Source organism: Dasypus novemcinctus, chromosome 5 (genome assembly GCF_030445035.2).
Source record: "Dasypus novemcinctus isolate mDasNov1 chromosome 5, mDasNov1.1.hap2, whole genome shotgun sequence".
In the NCBI taxonomy this organism is placed as follows: domain Eukaryota; kingdom Metazoa; phylum Chordata; class Mammalia; order Cingulata; family Dasypodidae; genus Dasypus; species Dasypus novemcinctus.
In genome coordinates, this window is record NC_080677.1 from 135380230 (window position 1) to 135402200 (window position 21971).

Sequence of the window (21971 nt, forward strand, 5' to 3'; positions counted from 1 at the left end):
ATTCTTTCACCCTAACTGTAACAATTGCTTCCAGGAAATTACCATCTGTCTTAATTTGTCAGAGCTACTGTAATAAATACCACACAATTGGGTTGGCTTAAATAACAAGTATTTATTGTTTTGAGGGCTAAAAGTACAAAATCAAGATGTCAGTAAGGCCATGCTTTTTCCTGGGATCAGTAGCAATCTGGCAATGGCAGCCCTCCATCACGTTGTAATGTCCTTGGTCTCTCCTGTGGCATTCTCTAACTCCTGGCTTCTACGTCTTCTGACTTCTCCCTGTGGATTTCTCTTTATGAGGCCTTCAGTAATACAGGTTAAAGTCCACCCTGATTTAATTTGGCTACAGCTAAATAGGATCTTAAAAGATCCTATTTACAATGAGTCCACACTTTAAACAATAATCCTTTTTCAAAGGGTCCTATTTGCAAGTGGGTTCATAACCACGGGAATGTGGATTAAGATACAGAATTTTTTTTGATGGGGTACAAGATTAAATCTACCACACCATCATTCCAATTTGATCAGGAGTAGAAGTCCAAGGCTTAGAAGTGGCTTAATGAATTGAGATGCTCTATGCTTATGATACACTATTGTGGGCTTGCTATTTTGAGCTTGCTACTTTGAGTTAGCAACCCACGAGGACCGGGCGGGCTTCCACGGCTCGGCGGTGAGCCCCTAGGCCAGCACGTAGGCCTAGGTTCTCCAGGTGTGGGGGACGCGCGGTAAAAACCACGGAGACAGCCTGTGAGAGTGAGCTAGTCCACTTTATTGCGGAAATACACTTGATTATATAAGGTCGGGTCAAGGGAGGGGTAGGAGCGGGGGCGGATGAACTACGGGGCGGTAGTGGATAGGCGGAGCTGTGCAGGCAGCTATGAGGTAGGCGGTGAAGGATAGCAACGGCTGGAAAAGGGAGATAACAAAGGCTAGGAGGAGGGGTGAAGGGAGGCAGCAACAATTGCTCCTTTTGTTTTATAAAAAAAAAAGGGCGTGAGAGAGTAGGGGGATGGGCTGTGGAGGGTGAGAGAAAAAGGGGGTAGAATTGACTGGCGATGGGCAAATGACATATCATTTGGCCAGAATGTATGCATAGCCCTTAGGGTCGGTGCGTGCCGGTGCTAGACGAAATATCTAACATGATGTTGTGCACGCTTTTTTGGGGTGGATAGCGCTGTGGCTGGCTTAACCGAGAAGGACTCTCAGACGTATAGCAATAAAGGGGGGCGGAGGGTGCACCCAAGCCCTTTACGCCGAGGGAAACAAACCCGTGCCGGCGGCTAAGGTCAGGGAGTTTCACAGCAAGCAGCTTCACAGGCGGGAAGTACGGTGGGAAAGGGGGCGAGGACAAGGGCGGGATTGAGGAGCGAGATCAGAGGTAGCAAGACGGTGGTAATGGATTTGAACAAACGAGGAAAATACACTGTCAGCGTGATCCTTGGCAAGACGAATGATTCGTCGAATGGCCCAAGGACCAACGGTGAGACCTAGGATCATGAGCAGAACTGGGGTTAGTAACGGGAGGAGATAAGGGAGGAGGGGCTGCAGGAAGCCCCAGGAACCAGCACTTTGGGCTCGTTCAAGTCGGCGTTGGTTGAGACCTTTTTCAAGTTCTTTTAAGCTGGAGTCTACTAAACCGGTATAATTGGCATAGATGCAGCATTCTTCTCCCAGAGCTGCACATAGGCCACCTTCTTTGAGGAGGAGGAGGTCAAGGCCGTGGCGGTTTTGCAGGACAACTTCTGAAAGGGAATTGAGGGAGTCTCTAAGATATTTGACTGCATCTCGGAGGTAGATGATATCAGAGTCTACTGCTTGTCTAAGGTTTTGGAGGGTGGAGGCTTGTGTGGCTAGGGCTGCAACACCAGTGGCGGCTCCAGCTGTAGCTAGGAGGGAAGTGACAGTGAGTACAGCACACTATCATTTCAAGTGGAAGGTATCTTTTCTTTTTCCTTTTCTGTGTTTAATCATATGGACAAATCCAAGCAAGTTGCCTTCCTAGGAGATCAATAACTGCCTATGAGGTTCAGGGCCTGAAGTTCACATTTGTTGATTAGAGGATCTCATAAAAATATAAGTCTTATCAGTGGGTAAAATGTTAGACTAGTACATTTTTCAAGTTTTTCTATTAAAGAGCCTATTATGGTATGAGTATGCAACCTGAAATTCTGTGGTTACAGCTCAAAATCTTATGTTTATCTTATGTTTAAAATCTTATGTTTTATCTTAGAACACTAATAAAATCTGTTTTTATTCCACACTATATTTGTATTTGATACTTTTCTATTAAATTTTTTCTCTTTGAGCAAATTAAATTCTCAATAAGGTATTTATCCTGTGGTAGTTTGAAGCTGTATGTAACCCAGAAAAACATGGTCTTAAGCCTCATCCATTTCCGTGGGTGTGAACCTGTTGTAAGTAGGACATTTTGAAGAGGCTACTTCAGTTAAGGTATGGCCCATCTCAATCAGGATGGGTTTTAATCCTATTTATGGCATCCTTTATAAGTGGAATAAAATTCAGAGAGAGAGAAAGCCAGAGGAAGCAAGAAGCTGGACATCAGTGGAACCTGGAAGAAAAGGAAAAGATCAGGAAATGCTGCCATGTCCCTTGCCATATGACTAGGTGAGGACCTCAGATCACCAGCAGCCAGCCCCAGAACGCCACCGTCTTCAGGAAGAAAGCATCACCTCAATGCTGCCTTGATTTGGGCTCAACTGTGAACAACATCAAACTGTGAACAAATAAATTCCCGTTGTTTAACACAACCCATTTCATGGTATTTGCTTGAACGACCCAGGAAACTGAAACACTCTGGATTTGAATATCCCGATTTGGAAACTCAGTATTCATTTAGATCATAATCAGCCATTTACATCTCAATGTGAGTTGAATTTGAGGTTGTGAATGTTATCAGAGTCCTGAGAGAGAGAAATAAGTGAAGGAATATGTAAGTGCAGATGCAATTATAGCCTTATACTGCTGCTTCTTACACCCTAAGATGGCTAAGAATTGCTTCAAAGTCCTTTAAAGGCATTAATTTATCCAACGTTCCCTTTGAAGATTTAAAAGGTTCTGTATAAACAATGTAATTTGGGTGTTCTTGAGGTGATAAAGAGATGTAATGGTGGTGATTATGGATGCAGTACAGAAGATTAAAATCATGGGGACATCAGGGACTAGAAGTGCAATCTAAGGAATAAATGGGATCCACCTTATTCTATTGGTGGTTGGGAGTCAATCTTGTTGCTGTGTGTGAGGAAAAAATGTTCAAATTGCAGGCTTATATGACTAATGGATTTATTTAGCCAACGGGCACTTCCTATTTACCTGTCAAGCAAAATATGAATACACATAATTGTAAGGGAAATTATTTTTGGGAGTTCCAAATTACTATGATTTGAAATGCAATTAATAGTATAAACAAACATATTTTTCCCCTTTATGAGACGGAAATTGTTCAGAAATGGGTATAGTGTAGTTGATAGAATTGTGGTGCACGGTGAACTGAATTACCCACAAGAAGCAAATGAGTGGTTTCATTTCAGTTTTACTGCTCCTAAAAGAATCTGTTTTCATTAACAAGAACACAGTATTTTTTTAATCTGACTTATCCACATGTATGCATGAATCAGAGTTTTGTGTTGATAATTCTTATATTTGCTCATGAGGATGTAAAGGTAAAGTACATTCAGACTTTATTTGGAGTTTGTTTTCCTTTCCAGCATATTCCACATTTAAGGTCAATTGTGTATATACTGATTTTTACCCATAAATATTGAGCATATACATATGGTCCAGAGAATGTATTAAAATCTCAAGTGGAACAAGCCCATTTTTAAGTTTTTAGATATATTGCATGGAAAGTTGGGGAAATCTTAATGGTGAAAGACTAAATAAAATGGATTTTATAATGAATATAGATTTAGGAAAGTTAAGTTCATAAAAGTCAGTTTTCAACTTAAATATGTTTGACTTCATTGATTTTTAATTCGAGACAAGATTTTTTAATTGTACTTAAAAAGCCATGAGTCTAAACCAAAGGCACTGATGATTTTTTAATGAAATCAGTTTTTGAAAGTAAGGCTTACTCTTTCTTTGCAATTCTGCAGAGCTCATCTGCCAAACTGCATATATTCTGGCAAGATGGGAGAGACTCTGCTAAAGTGCAAAATCAAAGTATATCTGTGGTAAGCACCAGCAGATATGGTTTTTTAGCTTTGACAATGTCTTTTGGTGTCTGCTTTGTCAATTCTCTTTTGGCCCCTACTTTCTTCCTGAGGTGAACCCTAAACATCTTAATTTAAGGGTGATAGAGCATTCTAAAAATGTTCTGCAAAGACCAACTGTGTACTCCATTCTATTTTGATTTTGAATGAAATGAGAAGATAAATTCAATTTAAATGAGGAAAAGGGCTTTCATTTTATATTCTTTATATTCTCCAAAATTCCTTAAGTACTTTAAATGTGTAAGCCGTTTCTGAGAATAAGCAAACATTTTTTTTAAAAGATTTATTTATTTCTCTCCCCCCCCCACCCCAGTTGTCTGTTCTCTGTGTCTATTTGCTGTGTCATCTTCTTTGTCCGCTTCTGTTGTTGTCAGTGGCATGGGAATCTGTGTTTCTTTTTGTTGCGTCATCTTGTTGTGTCAGCTCTCTGTGTGGTCGGCACCATTCCTGGGCAGGCTGCACTTTCTTTCAAGCTGGACGACTCTCCTTACTGGGTGCACTCCTTGCGTGTGGGGCTCCCCTACGCGAGGGACACCCCTGCGTGGCAGGGCACTCCTTGCGTGCATCAGCACTGCACATGGGCCAGCTGCACACGGGTCAAGGAGGCCCGGGGTTTGAACTGCAGACCTCCCATGTAGTAGACGGCCGCCCTAACCACTGAGCGAAGTCTACTGCCCTAAGCAAACATTTTGGGACTCTTTCAGGTCACCTTGGTGTCATTTAAAAAATTGCTGTAGTGCTTTATTCTAGGGTAGTTGTTCTCAAACTTCAGCATATATTAGAATCACCTAGAGGACTTATAAAAATATGGTTGCTGGGGCCCCAGTCCCAGAGTTTCTTATTCAGTCTGGGGTGCAACCTGAGAATTTGCGTTTCTATCAAGTTCCTAGATGATGCTTACACAGCTGGTCCAGGGACCACACTTTGTCAGCCACTGCTTTAGTAGACTGAACATGCTCCTTAGTGCTCCTACAGTGAATAACTATAGCTCCTACAATGAATGACTATTATGGACATGTTTTGATCTAGTGGTTTCTAATTTTTTTCCTAATAAAACTAGCAAGGCTGTAAATGTACCCAAAAGAGAAAGAAATTGAGAAAACTGCTTCTATTTCCAAAAGGAGATCATTATCAATCTGGCCATATAATTTATAGCATCAGTGCTGATTCACTGTGATTGATTATAATCACTGTGTTGGTTATAATCTCTATGAAAGCAAGGATTATGTTCATTTCAGCTGATCATTTCATTCCCAGAACATAGCACAGTGACTGGCACATAAGCATTCAAATATTTATTGAATAAGTAAGTGAACTGCTTGCAGTAAGCATTGGTATTTGCTATAACCTTTTTCATGCATTTATTTAATTGGTGTTTTAGTGAGCTAATAGAACAAGCATGTTATAAAAGAAATCATCCCCAAACTCAGTAACTCACAAAACAGTTACGTATTCCAAGGTCCACATTTCTCCTGGTCAACAGCTTTATGCCCCCTGATTGCTGGGCTTACCTCCCAGATGTGGGTTGAGTTCAGGTGTGCTTAATGTGTGTTTGTTCTACAGACCAGGCCAAAGTGGCAGCAGCTCCCTGGGGCATGTCCTCATATGGAAGATCATCTGCATGCAAAACGTTGGCCAGGCTGTGCCCCTACTTGCATTTTGTCTGTTCACATTCCTTTGACCAAAACAAGTCACGTGGCCAAGCTCAAAGTCAGTGGGTCAGGGTGAAGGGGATGGGAGGCAGGTATGTGCATGACTATTTCCTGAATAACACTCCAATCCATCACAATTTTGAATATGGAAATAATGACTGATATCAAAGATGAATCCTCAGGACCTGGAAACTCCTAACTTGTAAATGTCGTTATGTGTTCAACTGTATTCTGCTTTTGGAAGGGTAAGCTGTTACTCAGACTGGCCTATTGCAGACTTGAAAAGGTGATTTGTTGTAGTGCTTGGACCATGCTTCCAAGTTGCGGTCAGTGTGTGCTTGCTTTCTGTTTTACTCTGGCCTTGGTTGTTAGCTAATTTGCTTCTTGTTGTTCCTGTTCCAGACAATGCCTTAACTTAACTCAAGAGAATTGTTTTAATTCTGGCAATTCTTGAGATGGGGTAATACGGTAAGAGAAGAGTTTTCAAATTATACAAAGCAGATGGCCAGCAAATAGGTGGCACTTCTCCCACCCTGACCAGCCTCACACACAGCTTCTGGCTCTGACACTATTTTCCCTTTAAAGGAAGCCCTCTTGCCCCTTTTTCTCTTGTATCTCAAAGCCATAGCTTGGTAGGTAGAAGATATGTGAAAGCATACTGGGATATGCCGTGCTTGGAACTAGAGGCCGATTCTATGGGCTTCTCTTAGTTTCTTTTGCTATTTCTGACTAAGCAACCTTCTCTTTCTAAGATGGACTAAATCAACCTTACACCCAGCCTCCCCAAATCTTACTCCTGCCACTTATTCTATGAACACACCATATGCCCTTCAGTTTTCGTGTTTTTTTTTTTTTTTAAGTTTTCATATCCACAGTACTTTTTAGTGGAGTTAGGCATTCTAATTTCTGTAACCGTTTCCATTAGCCTGCAGGGGAGTGCTAATTTACATGGCTGGATTAAATGAACAAACATTAGCAACAGCTCTATTTCCTACAATATAGAGAAGAACCTGTATTTGAGCAACCCTATTTCAATTTATCTACTTTCTATTCCATTGTTGCTTTCACAATGAAAATCCTACAAATGCCTTTGGGTGACATATGGTGCAGATGACCCAAAGCTATGGCTTTGAGCTTTGTACTAACCAGACTGTTTCACAGTTTGTTCTGTGGCCTGACCATACCTTAACCAATATTTGAGCCTTCAGTATTTGCCATTGGCCACACAGAGATCTGATCAAAGGGTTTTCTTCTTCTAGAATGCAACCATTACCTTGTTGGTCAAAAAATTCAATCACTGAAGTACAACTCAGTATATAATGATTGACTCATTAATTTATCATTAAAGAGAAGTATACTTTACTTAACTAATTGGATTCACAGAATTATGTGGTTTGGAAAGAGTGAAGAGCTCTAGGGGCGCTTGAGAGCAGAAGCCATTGCCCTTTTAATATAATGTTTTCCAAAGGAATTAAGACATTTCATACAACCACTTAATTACTGTCAAATAATCACCAGGGACAAATAGAAACAACCAACTCTCTTCTAAATCCCATGGTCTAAAATTCCTGAAAGCATGAAAAACATTGTGGAAGCTACCATTGTATAATCAGAAAATGTAAAAAGGCATGTGCCTCTTCTAGGATGTAAAATGATTATTTTTAATAATTTCTGAGGCACTGTTGGTATTTAAAAGTAAAATTTTATGAATATTCAGAGAACAGCAAAATTGTTTAGAAAAGTATGTGTATTATATATTTTTACATATAATATATATATGAGAAAATGGGTTATGATCAAATATAGAAGGGGAGAGGAGAAAAATTAGAATCCACAAAGAAAGAAAGATCAGTTGTGACAAATCCTCCATAAGGCTAAAAACAAAATATTTTGGCTAAAATGACACCAGCCATTTAGTTGAATCAATATATTAAGTTTAATTTACTTAAATTTTACCACTTCTGTTGGTTAACCACTCGTGGTTCTCTACATGTCCCTAAGGTAGTTGCTCATATGTTTTGAACTATATAAAAACCAGGCAGTTGCAAAATGGCAATTCTAAAACACAGAGAAGGTGCTACTGGGAGACTAAAATTTAGCTTTATTGTATTCAAAGTCGGGCTTTTTATTCAGTTAAAAATTAAAGCTTTTTTAAAAAAAATACTGATCTTTAAGTACCAATTAAAAACTCAAAATTAATTCAATACATACTACACATATTAACTTTGTGTTCTTTTTAAGTCTGTAATAGCAGTTCCTTTTTCTTGCATTGGGCATTTTCTGTTTGTAAAGTTTGTAGAGAGGTCATACTACCCATTTCCTAGTTGGCAGTCATCCTACAAGAAGAAAGAGAGATTTTTGGAGTTGATATATGCTTTGTGTTTATGAATTTATTCCTGAATTTTCTTGAGTGCCCTGGATATTTATTTTACGTTTCCCATTTATATGAGAATGATGTGATGGTATCTGAAATTTCTGATGCCCAGTGTTCTAGGGAAGTGCTTCTTTCAGAGTATGCTAAATTTCATTTCTCCAAATATTAGGTCTTGGAAAAGAATAAAAATGTTAAATATGGTTCTGCCTTCCTCCCTCATTTCCCAAAGGAAGGGGAAGGAAACTGAAGGATATAATTCTCTCCTAGAAATAAGAAAATTTCTTAGCTATTAAAAATTGTGCTCAGGCTGCTGAACTCAAAATAGCTTTTGATAGTCCTACAATGCTTAGCTTGCAGGTAGACCTAAAAAGTTCCTTTTATTGTCATTTTAAAGAGATGACTATCCACTATATTTTGTAGTGCCTGCCTATTTCCAATAACTTATCAAACCTATTTTGTAAATCAGTTTGAGGAAAAAGAAACACCCACTCATCCCTTTGTTTTAGGAACAGAGAAGAGTCATAAAATCAGACAGATAGAAAAATGCGTTAGTGGGCATTTGCTTTTAATTGGCAAAGAGGGATTGAAATCATGATATGAAATAGTTCACTAAATATTTTCCTAAATAATGTCCCATACTTAATAAGGAGAGGTGAAAATCTGCTTCACTATAGAATATTCAAGATGTTCAATGATAGGTTATATGGAGGGATTTATTGACATATTTCCTTCTGCTGAAATGCTACACCTATGTTTGAACGACCACTGGATACTTTTGTTACTCTCCAATATATCCCTTTCCTTATTTCTTTTTGGGGGTGCCTGAAAAGGTTAATTACAAGCAAAAAGTATATTGTACATGATAAACATAAAATGCCACAGCTTGCAATTATCTCAAAATGGGTTATTCACTCATCTGAAGATGTTAACCAGTTTACTCTTTTTCATTGTGAGATTTTAAAGTCCTCGATCTCTAAAGATATACTCTAATTTGTGGATAGATATTTAAAACAAATTGGGAAATTGAATATATACATGAATGCTAACACACAAGCATGTACTCACACACAAAGCCTAAAACTTTTTAAAAACTGTGCAGGGAGTTGTGTTCAATAGGTAAGGCTGAAAGAAAGGGGCAATTTCATTAGTTAGTGGCCCTCAATCTAGATTACTCCCTGAGAAATATTTTCGTGCTTATATTTTTCTTCTCTCCTTCCAGTTCTTCAAAACTTCCCATTGTTTGTTTCACACTTCTTTATGTGAGAGCTCTTGTTCTTTCCTGCTGTCTTCCCTTTACTTCATTTCTACTGGTTAATTTTCAGATATTTTTCAACACAGATTTTTTTACCTCGACTCTTCCCTGAATTGTTCATGAATTTTGATGGTCTTTTCATTTCATAAGTAATTTTAAATAGAAATTGGTGATGTTATTGTCTGAATATTTTAATTAGGATTTTTAAGTTTGACCAAAGTATAATTTGAATGGAGAAAAGACCACAAACTCACTTAAGAGTATAGTTTTTTAAAGTGAGGGGCATGTATGTCCTTTATTCAGCTTTTAATCTGCGATTTTTGGTAGGTTATCAAGAAAGTATTTTGAAGGCCATATAATCTCTTCTATACAAAAATTGTATATAAAATGCATTAGTACAAAAGAAATAATGCTTAATTTTATATGTGTAAAATACATGCATATTTCATATATATATGAAACATATTTAAGCAAGTAAGACCCTAACAGGATCTATATTTAGTGAAATGTCAGGATCGAGATGCTTCAAAGAACAGCATGAGAATTTCTTTCAAATCTGTGTTAGAAAAGGCATCTTCCTCATATCAGAAGCACAGCTGGAAGAGTGGGGTTGGCTATTTATCTAAATGTGATGACTTTTAAAGCTTACTTTCATGGCTCCTGTCCTCAAAGTAAAGTGTGAAGGGTAAGTGCTCGCCTGCCCTGAGACCTCGGTCTGGTATCTTGCCATGCAGTCTGCTTTCGGGCAGCGCAGTGGTTGAGAGAAAAATGGTTTTGTTTTTACATTTTCTTAAAACTACTTTATGATTGCGTATTTCTTCTTACTAGAGATAAACTAAGTGGATTGAACAGGGGATGTGTGGTACAAACTGTGAGTGAAATGGAAACCTACCAACTGGTTTGACAGCTTTGGGAATGGAAGATGTGGAACTGATTGGAAAACTATTACTTCCAGGAGACTCTCCTACACCAGCATCAGAGTTTCCCTTCCCCACTTAGGGTGACTCAGAAGAGGCAAATTTCAGTACACTGTGGAGTCTCTCTCTGGCATGTCTGGGTTTCAGGGCAGTAGTGCTGGGAGATTAACTTTGACTCATACCTAACCAAGACTGGTGAGCCTGAGTGGCAGTATGGCCTGCCAAGTAGAGACCTCACCTATTATTCTGAATTATTGAAATGCAAAAAGTCATTGCATTCTAGGAGGAGCACGAAGGACCTGGAAGAGTAGTTGGTGAAAAAATCCCCACCTTGAATTGGTTTCGAAGAGAGTAGCAGTGACTGGGCGGATGCAGGCATCTCCACCGATTCCTCTCCCTTCTCAGATGGTTTCCTAGTCCCCGCATGCGCTCAGGACAGAACAGGTCCATTCCAGCCTGCCAGGGAGCAAAGGAGGACAGGGGAAGGGCCGGGCAATGAGGATGGGAAGAGGAAACAAGAAGGTAGAGCTTCGGATCCCCAGGAAAGATTAGGGCAAGATTTCCAGAAGGAAGAGAGAAAGGATAGCCTAGACAAGGAGAGAGGGAATCCACCCAAGAAAAGGGAGGAAGAGAGGACAAAATAGCCATGTAAGTCTGTGGTTGGACACTTGCAGGAGAGCACAGTTTGAGTGTATTTCCACACAGGGGCGCTGAAGCACGTTTGACTGCAGCAAAATGAATTAATACGAACCTTTTAAACGTGCACACCGCTTGGCGCCATTTCTCCTGTCACTCGTCCTCTCGATTGGGGGTGAGGAGTGGCGAGACAGAACAAGCTTCGGAAAAGTTGTGGGCATCCAGTTTCCTCACCGCTCCCTGCCTGGTGGGTTAGGGCTGAAGAAGCGAGCTCGCTATACACACAGCGAATAGGGATGCGTCGGGAGGCGCATTTAAGTAATTGCTCTGAAGGTTTCCACTAGATCTTCTCCTGCTTGCCTTCAATAAGCTTTTCCTTCTTTGCCTTTTGAGATCCAGCGAAGAGCTTGGTTTGGGAGGAAGCTAGGCTCACCAGGAAGCAGCGTTCCTGAGCTCCCCTTCCTCGCCGGTCTTCCTCCTACCGAGCCCTTCTTTTGGCTCCAACTCACCCCGCCGTGTGCCCCCTACTCAGGGGTCTCCGATTTTGTTGTTTCACGTTCGGCAAGAAAAGCTAGAGGAAAACACGAGGGGGAGCCCTTAGGAAGGAAGCCGAGCGAGGCAGCTGAGTGAACGCGAGCCTGGGAACGCCAGCGCGGAGCACGGTGTTTTGAACCCGGCGCCCACTGGGGTCCCGGCACCACCCTTAGTCTTTCTGCCCTCACCTCCTCCACACCCGCGAGGCCTCCACGCACGCCCTCGCGCTCGCGCTCCCGGCTGGTCCCTTCTTCCTTCTTCTCACTCCTGCGGGGCTGTGACCCCGGAGCCGCGGCGACCCGCCGGGGACCCGAGCGCCCCTGAGCGCCGCGGGCACACAGCCGCCGCCCGCAGCCGTCCTCGCGCGTCCCGGGAGCCCTCCCCTCGCCGCCAGCCCCCGACACCCCGGCGCCATTACCAGGCCGAGCGCGGGGGCCCGGGGTTGGGAGGGGAGAGGGGGAGCGGAGCAGAGGCCTGGGGCGTCCGAGGGCGCAGGGAGGGCGGGCGTGGGGGCGAGGGGAGCCCGACTCGCTCTGTCCGCTGGTCCCTAGGTGGTGCCAAATTGCCGGGGGCCTGGGCGTTTTCCCTCCCTTTCTGATTTCCCCCCGCTTCCTTCCATCAGTCTCCCTGCTGAAGCCGTGCGTGGCAAGGAGTTGTTACAAACAGCAAAAAGGAGAAAGAAAACACTCCAGACCCGTGTTCAGATGAGCCGCTGGGGGAGGGGGCGAAGTGGAGGAGAGAGGCGGCGAGAGCGAGAGAGCGCCCAGCGGCGACTTGAGTGTGGCACTCTGGAGCGAGCAGCAGCAACTGCCAGGCTTTTCTTTCTTTATTTTCTTCTTCTTCTTCTTCCCTCCCGCCCCCCAGAGGGGGTGGGGGAGCGGGTACCAGAGAGGGAGAAGCAACATTAAAAAAAAAAAAAAAGCCCCCAAGACAGAGCGAGAGAGCGCGGTGACTGATGGCTTCGTTGTACCAGAGATTCACGGGCAAGATCAACACCTCGCGGTCCTTCCCGGTGCCCCCAGAGGCGAGTCGCCTCTTGGGAGGCCAGGGGGCCGAGGAGGACGGAGGCGGAGCGGGGGGCAAGACCCTCCGAGGCCAGGCGCCCCCGGCGCCCCAGGATCACCGCGGCGCAGGCGGCGGCGGCGGCGCGGGTGGCCGGCCCCGGTTCCAGTACCAGCCGCGGAGTGACTGTGAGGAGGAGGATGTAAGAGCGTCTTTGTGGGTGGGTTGGTGGCGCGGTGGCCTCGGGCTAAAGCTCGTTTGTGAAACGCGTTCTCTTGGGGGACCTCCTCGATGGTCTTTAATCGCCCTCCGCCCTCTCTCCGTCCCCCTCCTTTCCCCTCCCCCCACTACTCCCGGGAGCGCCCACAAATACTATCCTTAGCGCCAAATCTCGGTCACCGCGGTCCTGGGAGCGGGTCTCTGCGGCTGCGGCGGGCCAAGAGTTCCGGGCTTGAGAGAGACGAGGGATCGTTGTGCTGCGCCTGCTGGGATCTGGAATTGTTTCACGGGCGTGTGGGTGCATGTTTGAAACCTCATGCTGTGACGGATCCTAAGGAGAGAATGGGATCTGTGTTGATGAGTTAGTTTTTTGGGTTTTTTTTGGTTTTGGTTTTGGTTTCCTGCTTTAAGACTCGGGAAAGATAAAGTCCCAGATCCTTTCTCTTTCCCTTCCACCTGTCTCCGAACTCTATCGACCTTCCATCGCGACCCCCTCCTCTCTGTCCGTCCCCTGACTCAAATGCCTCCACTTCCTTTTCTCACTTCTTCCAGACACTTTTTTGGTGGGAGTAGTGGCCGTGCTTGTTATCTTTTCTAGAAAAAAAAAAGGAATGGCATTCGAGCCCCAACACCAGGTGCCGGTCTCAGCATAATTTTGCCGACTGGTCTCTATCACCCGCGCCTAGCCTTGAACTGACTACAGCTCTTCCTTAGACTGTGTTAAGTGAAACTTCTCTACAGGCACGTTTCCTACTCTTCGGGACTGGAAGCCCTGGTTCAAAAGGTTGGATTTGCATATTGCCTTAGTAACCAATGACTAATGCAGGGCAGTAGCGGAGGGCGGGTCTGATAGATGAAGAGGTAACCCCCCTTTTATTGATCCCGTCTAGCGATTGAGACAGGCGGGGGAGGACCTGGAAGAGGGAGAAACTGTCCTTTTCCTTTGAGATCTTCTCTTCTGAGGGAAAAGAAAAATCCCAGTCACGCTTTCAGACAGGCAGGTCTGATTTAGCAGGGTCGGCTCCTAGAAAACAGGTGTGTTGGGTTTTAGAACCCACTGTGTAGACCTTTTACCATTTGGAGGCACCTTTTAATCAGATTACTGCTGCATACCCGGCCCTCACACAAGCCTCTCAGGCGTATTTCTACCATGACATATACAGAGCAGTAAATTTCCTGTGCACTGAGCAGGAGGTTGTTGTGATTAAAAATTCCTGCCTTGGGTCACACTGCTTCAGAATTTGTGTCTCTTTGATGGTGTAAGTGGTGTGTGTGAGTGCGTGCAGGCATGCCTGATTGCTTTCACAGGGACAATTCTTAGTCATCAGATCTTACAAAATCAGTCAGGTTTTGCTGTTAGTACTGGTGTTTTTGTTTTATTTTGTTTGAGTCATGCACAGACTTAGGTGGAGATGCCAAAACTTCGTGGGAGCTGTAGTATGCGAGTACACACAAACACAGCCCTGCAGCTGACCTTGCAGGAAATTTTTTTAAAAATTTCTTTTGAATAATTCCTAACTCCACTAGTTAGATAGAGAGACCCCTCATTTTGGCAGGCCAAGTCCTGAGGGAAGTAGACAAATTCTTTAGTCATCTGGTCCAAGGGACTGGCGGTCTTTGGAGGGGATTTCATGGGTGGTGAGGAAAAAATGCTAGAAAAAGATGTTGAGATTCTTGAGGAAGGCAACCGAGCTGCAAGGAAGTCAGAAACGATGCACACTTGTTTTGTCTCGAAAGTGACTTAAAGCTGGCAGATTAAAATTATGTGCTGCTTGGAGAGAAAGCAATATGCAATTTCACCTCAACAGTCTCTAGGTGTCGCTAGGAGAAAGGCAAGGCAAGATTTTTCTGAATTTTGTTTCAGATGATACCTGCCTATCTTTTTATACTATTTTTTAATCTTAGATTTTAAAAAAAAATCTTATCTTGGAGCATATATTTCCCTCCTTTTTGTTTGATATATATCGAGATCTGTTTCTCAGATAAGTAAAAGTGTTAAACAGAAGAACAAATCTGGTAATTTAACATTTGCAAATGATTTCTGCTAATATGGTTCTGAAGAGCATCTATACCTTAGTCATTAAATTCAGACACCAGTCTGAATTTCCTCAAAAATACAGGAGTGGGTGTATCTCTGTGTGTTTATATATGTAGGGGTAGTATGTGTACATAGTATCATTACTCCAGTAAAGGAATTTACAAAATCATGTAAAGAATATGAGTATATATTCGTTATCTGTACATATATAAATGGTCATAATCAGTAAAACAGCTGCACAAAGCACATAGCACATTTTGCCTCTGAGTTTAAAACATGTTATTTAACCAAAGACAGCTACATGTAGCATCAATTTCCTGAAAAGTTTCGTTTTCTCAAAAAAGTTATGCAAAATTGATAAAGTTTTGTTAAAAAATTTGTTAAAATACAGGTAAACATATTAAATAAACCATTTTCCCTCCGGGAACAAAGACCTCAATTTGCTTAAGACAAGAAGTATTATATTTTAAAAGTAATTAAATGTAAAAGCTGATTTTCAGATGCTAGCCCTGTCAAGATTGAAGACTGAGTGATCATTGCTGCCCAAATTTAAAGCTAAGTTTACTCAACTATTTAGGGGCCACAGAGCATTGCTTGTATCTTGTAGTTACGGGCAAAATTCATGTCTAACGGGCGCATTCAACTAACACATCTATTATACATAAGCAGTTTGGGAGCGCAGCTACTGAGCTGGGAGCTGTCTAGGGTGCTGAAGCGTTCTCAACTTTAGCGCACTGGAAATCTCGACAACGTTAAGTCATCACCAGTAAAGCTGGTGACTTTACTGCTCTTGTGCGGCTTGTCAGTCAGGGTAAGCTGTTCTGAGATCTAGAAACAGCTTCCCGGCCTGGGCCGCTGAGATGACGGTAATGGGAAAATCGTTAAAAGTCAAGCTGGCTTTGTGCTCCCATCCTTCCATACAGACAAGGAGGAAAAAGAGTTCTTGCCCTCTGCTCATGCCTGCACACTATTCAGAATGGATAATTCACAAAGAAAAATAAAAGCCAAAGTAGATAGTCACAAGTCTAGCCAAATGCATAGATAAACCAAATGCAGAGGTTTCATAGAGGATGATTAACTGGTAATGCAGTGCCTATCTGCAGAAACTACATTTGGGGAAGTGGACTTGGCCCAATGGTAGGTAGGGCATCCACCTACCACATGGGAGGTCCGTGGTTCAAACCCCGGGCTTCCTTGACCCATGTGGAGCTGGCCCACATGCTGTGCTGATGCACGCAAGGAGTGCCATGCCACACAGGGTGTCCCCCGTGTAGGGGAGCTCCACACGCAAGAAGTGCACCCTATAAGGAGAGCCGCCCAGTGTGAAAGAAAGTGCAGCCTGCCCAGGAATGGCACCACACACATGGAGAACTGACACAACAAGATGATGCAACAAAAAGAAAACACAGATTCCCAGTGCCTCTGATAAGGCTAGAAGCGGTCACAGAAGAACACACAGCGAATGGACACAGAGAGCAGACAACTGGGTGGGGGAGGTGGGAAGGTGACAGAAATAAATAAAAAAAATAAATCTTAAAAAAAAAAAAAGAAACTACATTTGTAACAAAGGGCTTCTCCACAGCCAATCCTTTCTTGGATTCTTCAGTTCTACCATGTGATGAAGTTTGACTTTGAAATAGAAATAAAGACAAAGTTTGTTTTCTGCCAGTTTCCTCATCAGTCTTTATTAAAATATAAAGTCAACTATCTGGCAAGTTCTTTGAGGAATCAATAGGTATTTTGATTTAAAATTCATTGTGTATGTTTACCAATAAGTTGACTCTTAAAGGAAATGTTGGTAGAAGTGACTTTTAATGTAATTTAGTAACTTTGAAATGAAATGAACTTTTACTAATTTTAAAATACTGAACTTTTTCACACCCCTGCCTGAGCATTTCTTTTTAATTCCTTAAAGAACTTTGGAGGGCTTGTGTATTGCCAGGGCAGTAGTTTTGTTAGAAGCTACCTTGGTTTGTTCCTGTATTCTTCAATTTTGGTGACACACAATTTCGTAACAATACAAAAATGATACCAACAGAACTTAAAATAGCAAAATTTTCAAACAGGGATTGAACAGCAAATCATTGTTCATGATGTCTACCCACCGAAAAGGACTAATTTCATTGCCCTGTATATCTTTAGACAGCACTCCATCTTATTTCCTTCCAGCTTGATTTTTTCATTCGTATGATCCCAGCATACAGTTACGTTGTCCTTGGGATTTACTACTTTATGATTTTTAAGTAGCTTGATGCCACAGTTATGTTTATATACTCTATTTCGTCATTCTGATCCAATTTTATTTTATTATTTTTTACATTTTAATCTCATGTTATTTTCCTTATATATCAGAAAAAGGTTAAAACTTTCAACTGTCTATGTGCTCCCATCACTGTCATGACTGATTTGACAATGTGCTAGGGGATATCACAGGAGTATTTGGAGCTTTAAATGAGAAGGCATGTAAAGTTGCAATCTCACATATGCCCCCACACAACAGTACCTTCAAAGGAGGTGCCATTATGTGCCAGGTCTAGGGATGTGTTCAATCAATACATACTGTTGCTATTATTAATGACATTTCCACTTAATCTCTCCTTCTCCACCAGTTCTTTTTTCTCTTTCAGCAAACAAAAGCAGAAACAATTATGGCTAAGGCCAAATATAGAAACCAAAGTACCTTACATCCGCATTGCACCTTGTAGTTTTTAAAGTACTGCTACCTGTGTTTCATTTCACCTGCACAGTTACCTTCAATAGGGAGGGAAATTATAACAAAGAACTAATATTTTGGCTTCAGAAATTAATAAGAATAAGCCTAATTTTTTTTCATTTTGATGGGCTAATTGCCAACTGTAAATTATAGCTAACAAATTTCAATATGTTAATAAGCCTTTGTTTTGTGGAGGTAGTCACAAAAGTATCTGTTGCTTAAAGTCAGATTTGTGTCTGAAAAATCAGCATATCTTCCCAGTAGATTTGAGTTCTTCATGACTGGAGTAAGGCATTTTGTAGTGGGCACGAAATTCTATTTTGTATGGCATGCTTCTTTTAATTGTTTCCAATGTGTGGCGGCTTGCTCGGTCGGTAGAGGTGGGGTCTGGCTGCGGACGAGGGGTCGGTCCAGCTCTGGACGAGGGGTCGGTCCCGCTTGGGACGAGGGGTCGGTCCCACTTGGGACGAGGGGTCAGTCCGGCAGCAGACGAGGGATCGGTCTCACAAGGGGTTGCGCGGTTCGGCTGACGGGGTCGCCCGGCGAAGCCGGCGACGAAGGGGTCGCCCGGAGAAGCAGGCGACGAAGGGATCGCCTGGAGAAGCAGGCGACGAACTGGGGACAAGGGAGGCCAGGCCCTTGTCGGGGGCTCTCAGGACTGGAGGGCGCACGGCAGAAGAACTACCGCGGAGACAAGGTAAACACGCAAGTCCGCTTTATTGAGGGAGAGGCAACAGTTTTATAGGGGCTGGGGAAGGCTGATTGGTCAAAGCCACGCCCTGTTCTGATTGGTTGCCGGCGAAAGGTCAGTGGGCGGTACTGGACGGGGGGAGGGGTGGTGGTTAGGGATTGGCTGTCGCTGTTGCTGGGGGACGGGGCAGGGTTTAGGGATTGGTGGCTGCTGTTGCTGGGGTGGAGGGCAGACTTGAGTTTCCCGCCCATGCCTGGCTGTTGCTGCTGTCGGGAGAGGGGAAAAGGGCAGACTGGAATTTTCCGCCCTGCGCCTGCGCCGGGAGAAAGAAGGCATCGTGTGGCACTATCTGGGAGGAGGGGCGGCCGCGGAAGCATGGCTGCCGAGAAGGGGAGACCCAAGGGCACTCTGCGCCCATGCCGAGCTCCCTTCAGGGGTGGCGGTGAGTCCAACCAGCCACCCTATTATGGGGACAGCGGCTTGGCCTGCCGCGGCTGCTCCCCCGCCAGGCCAGCAAACCACACTTCAGCCCGAGGGGTGACCGCACAATGTACACTTTAAAATAATTTACTTGTTTATGTTACCTATAGGTTTAAGGAGGCCTGGAGCATTAGAATAATATAATATTAATCTATATATTCAACAATAGAATCAATTTATTTCCCCACACAAGATTAATATTCTAGTATCATTAGATAGGAATTTTTCTAGATATTGACTTGCAACATTTTTTCTTCATAAAAAAGAGTTTTTAAAAATTTCTTACCAGCTTTTTCTCCTTCAGACTCAGAATGATTAATGAGTTTAATTTTTGCAAGCAACTGGCAGGAGTTGCTGAGTAAGATGTACATGCTGATTGTATATAACCCTGTTCCTTTTAATTACTCTGACGATAACAATGCATTAATCAAGTGCGTGGGAAATGCTTCTCTGCAATACACAATATTGATCCCTCTCATAGAGTACTGCCTATTAAGTAATAATAACAGTAATCCTTTTAAAATTAAATTCTGGTTAATAAATTTAATGTTAAGGGCATTGAATATCCATGTGCCACGTTATGATTTGCTTCCATTTCAACACGCTGGTTTGGTTTTATATATGTGTAAATAGAAAGTCATCCTTTCTAGTTAACAACTTTTGCAACATTTAACTTTAAAATGATTTAGCATTATTAAATTATCTGAAAATGAAAATTTAAAAAATTGATAACATCTAATTTTACAGATGGGAAGACTAAAAGAAATTATGTGATTGGGCAAGTCATTTATGTATTCTGAACCTCAGTCTTCTATCCTTTCTCCTGTGTATACTGCACAGCACCAAAATTGAGTTGGGAAATTAACTGAATTATATCACAGGGTTTAAAAAGTATGAACATTATAAAATCTAAGTCTAAACTCTTTTTGTTCCAAATGGGTGTGCCAATTTGCCAAAAGGAACAAAAAATTTTGCAGCTGTTCTATAAGATTTTGCACTGACTTAGTTTTATCCTGCATGTATGTACTTTCTGTATTTTTCCAGCTTCATCCATATCAATTTTCAAGCATAGTAAATGTTCTAGTTTTGCCCCATGCTTAAGGAATAATTTTACGTGAAGACTAGAAGCCAAAAAATACCTGTAGTGCCCATCCAGATGGTAGAAATCTACCTGGTAACAGGCCACTGAGGAAGCTCTGTCTTAACATTTTAGCAGACAGTGGTTGAACTTGTAGCAGGCAGTAGAAAAAGGGAGCTGGAGATGAAAGCAAGGTGGGAATTGGAATCTTGTAGGGATGTTGGAAGGAGAAAGAATCCAGTAGTTACAATTAGAATGGTCTTTAGGTACTGAAATAATGTCTTTATCTTAAAAGCAATCAAACAAATAAAAACGCCTTGTTTTTGGGCAAAGATGCAAGTGTGGATAAACAACTTGACAATTTAGAATGCATTAAAATAATCCTAGCAATGTTTTCAAGGAAAGTGAAAAAAAAATCACTATACATTTTTTTAATTAAATAGAAATTTCAGGTTTTCCAGGACATCAAAGTCATTGTAAATATCAATTCTTAAATTTATTTTGTGTATAGATTTAATATTGGTAGCACATTTTGTCATAGATAAGTTTGGGTCAATTTTAACATAATATGTAAAAAAGTGTGTGGGGGTGGATTAGGGACTCTAGGTATCTTTCTAAGTTTAGAACTGAGTAAACCATATAATTCTATCTCCTTTTTTTTACTATATGGGGATGATTTTTTGGAAACAGAACTACTTGTATTAATAGAGGATCTTTCATATAGCAATAGGTTCTTTGTTATATTATCCATAATATATCCATTATATAGTATATGTTATACTTATAATATATTTTAAGACAACATCCACCAGAAGAATAGATGTGGAATAAGGGAGAGTTGGAAGAACTTGGAATATATAAAAGAAGTTGTATAATGGGGTAGTAGGTGGGATGAAGTGGAAATTTAAGATGGAATTAAATCAAAGAGAATTGCTGCCCTCCAATCTCCCTAACCATTTTCTCAAAAAACAAAAACAAAAACCCTCAATTTTCTAAATTGCATTCAGATCCTTATTTTGCCTCATTCCAAACCCTATCAAATAATTTTTTTAAAAATTAAAAAACAAATACAAATTTGAAAACCTCTATAAAATTCCTGAGGGCTGTTATCTCTTTTTGGAAACAAGTTTTAGAGTTGTAGGGCATTTACAACCTCACAAGGTAGTCCAACCCATAACCAAATGAGAATGGTTTTACTTATTAGAGATTCATTTCTTATTCTGTGCTTCTCTGTAGCAACTGATCATTGATCCTAGTTATTTTCATAGCTTCACACATCTGAAGTAAAATCATGTGGTCCCATATCATCCTTTCTTATTTTCTTCATGCTTCCTCAAAGATGTGGACAGAATATCCTTATCACCTTTAAAAGTCTCCTCAATACCCAGAGGTTCTGTTCACTGAGGGAATTAAAGCTAGGACACTTGGACTTAAGTTATAGAATACCTAGCTACTGTAAATATTTCTCATGGGATCTTTTAGTTATGCTTATTCTGGTTTTTTTTTTTTCCAATTTGAAAATGCCTGATCTATATATATTTATTTATTTATTTATTTTTTAATTTTTAAAGATACTTAGATTACAGAAATGTTACATAAAATATGTAGGGAATTCCCATATGCCCCATTCCCTCCCCACCCACACTTTCCCACATTAACAACATCCTTCCTTAGTGTGATACCTTTGTTAAAGAACACATATTGGAGTATTGCCATTAAGTGTGGGTTATAGTTTACATTGTAATTTAAACACTCTCACAATTGTGTAAGTTATGACAAGAAATACAATAGTCTGTATCTGTCATTGCAACATCATTCAGGACAATTCCCAAGTCCCCAAAATGCCCCCATACTACACCTGTTTCCCAGGGGGCAGGTAATAAAATGCCCGTTCTTAATAGCCGGGTTTAAGTAAAATGTGAGTGGGGTAATCCAAAGTAAATCCATCGGTTAGGATGTCCACATCTGTGTTTCCTCATACTCCATTCCATAGTCAACTTGAACCTCTCTTCAGAAGGAATAGAGGTTCAGCTAAAACTCACCTGTGACTAATGTTTAGGTGGAGAGATGGCCAGGAGATGTTAATAGGTGGGAAGTGGAGGAATGGATCAGGGAAGTGTGGTTCAGCTTTTTTCAAATGCAAGCTCAAGCTAAAT

At 41.7% G+C, this 21971-nt stretch overlaps 1 protein-coding gene across 8 annotated transcripts in view; it reads left to right on the forward strand.

Annotated features, from left to right (window-relative positions):
- The window catches only part of DPP6 (dipeptidyl peptidase like 6), a 1316366-nt gene that overhangs the window by 312591 nt on the left and 981804 nt on the right, over positions 1-21971 (forward strand). The window contains exon 1 of one of the 8 annotated variants that reach the window (XM_058297584.2): positions 12350-12798. The exons of 6 other annotated variants lie outside the window; for them this stretch is intronic. In XM_058297584.2, coding sequence (XP_058153567.1) covers positions 12550-12798 — 249 coding nt within the window. In that variant the 5' untranslated portion in view covers positions 12350-12549. Of the gene's footprint in view, positions 1-12349; positions 12799-21971 lie in introns of those variants that run through there. One more of the 8 variants, XM_058297585.2, reaches the window with a different exon arrangement.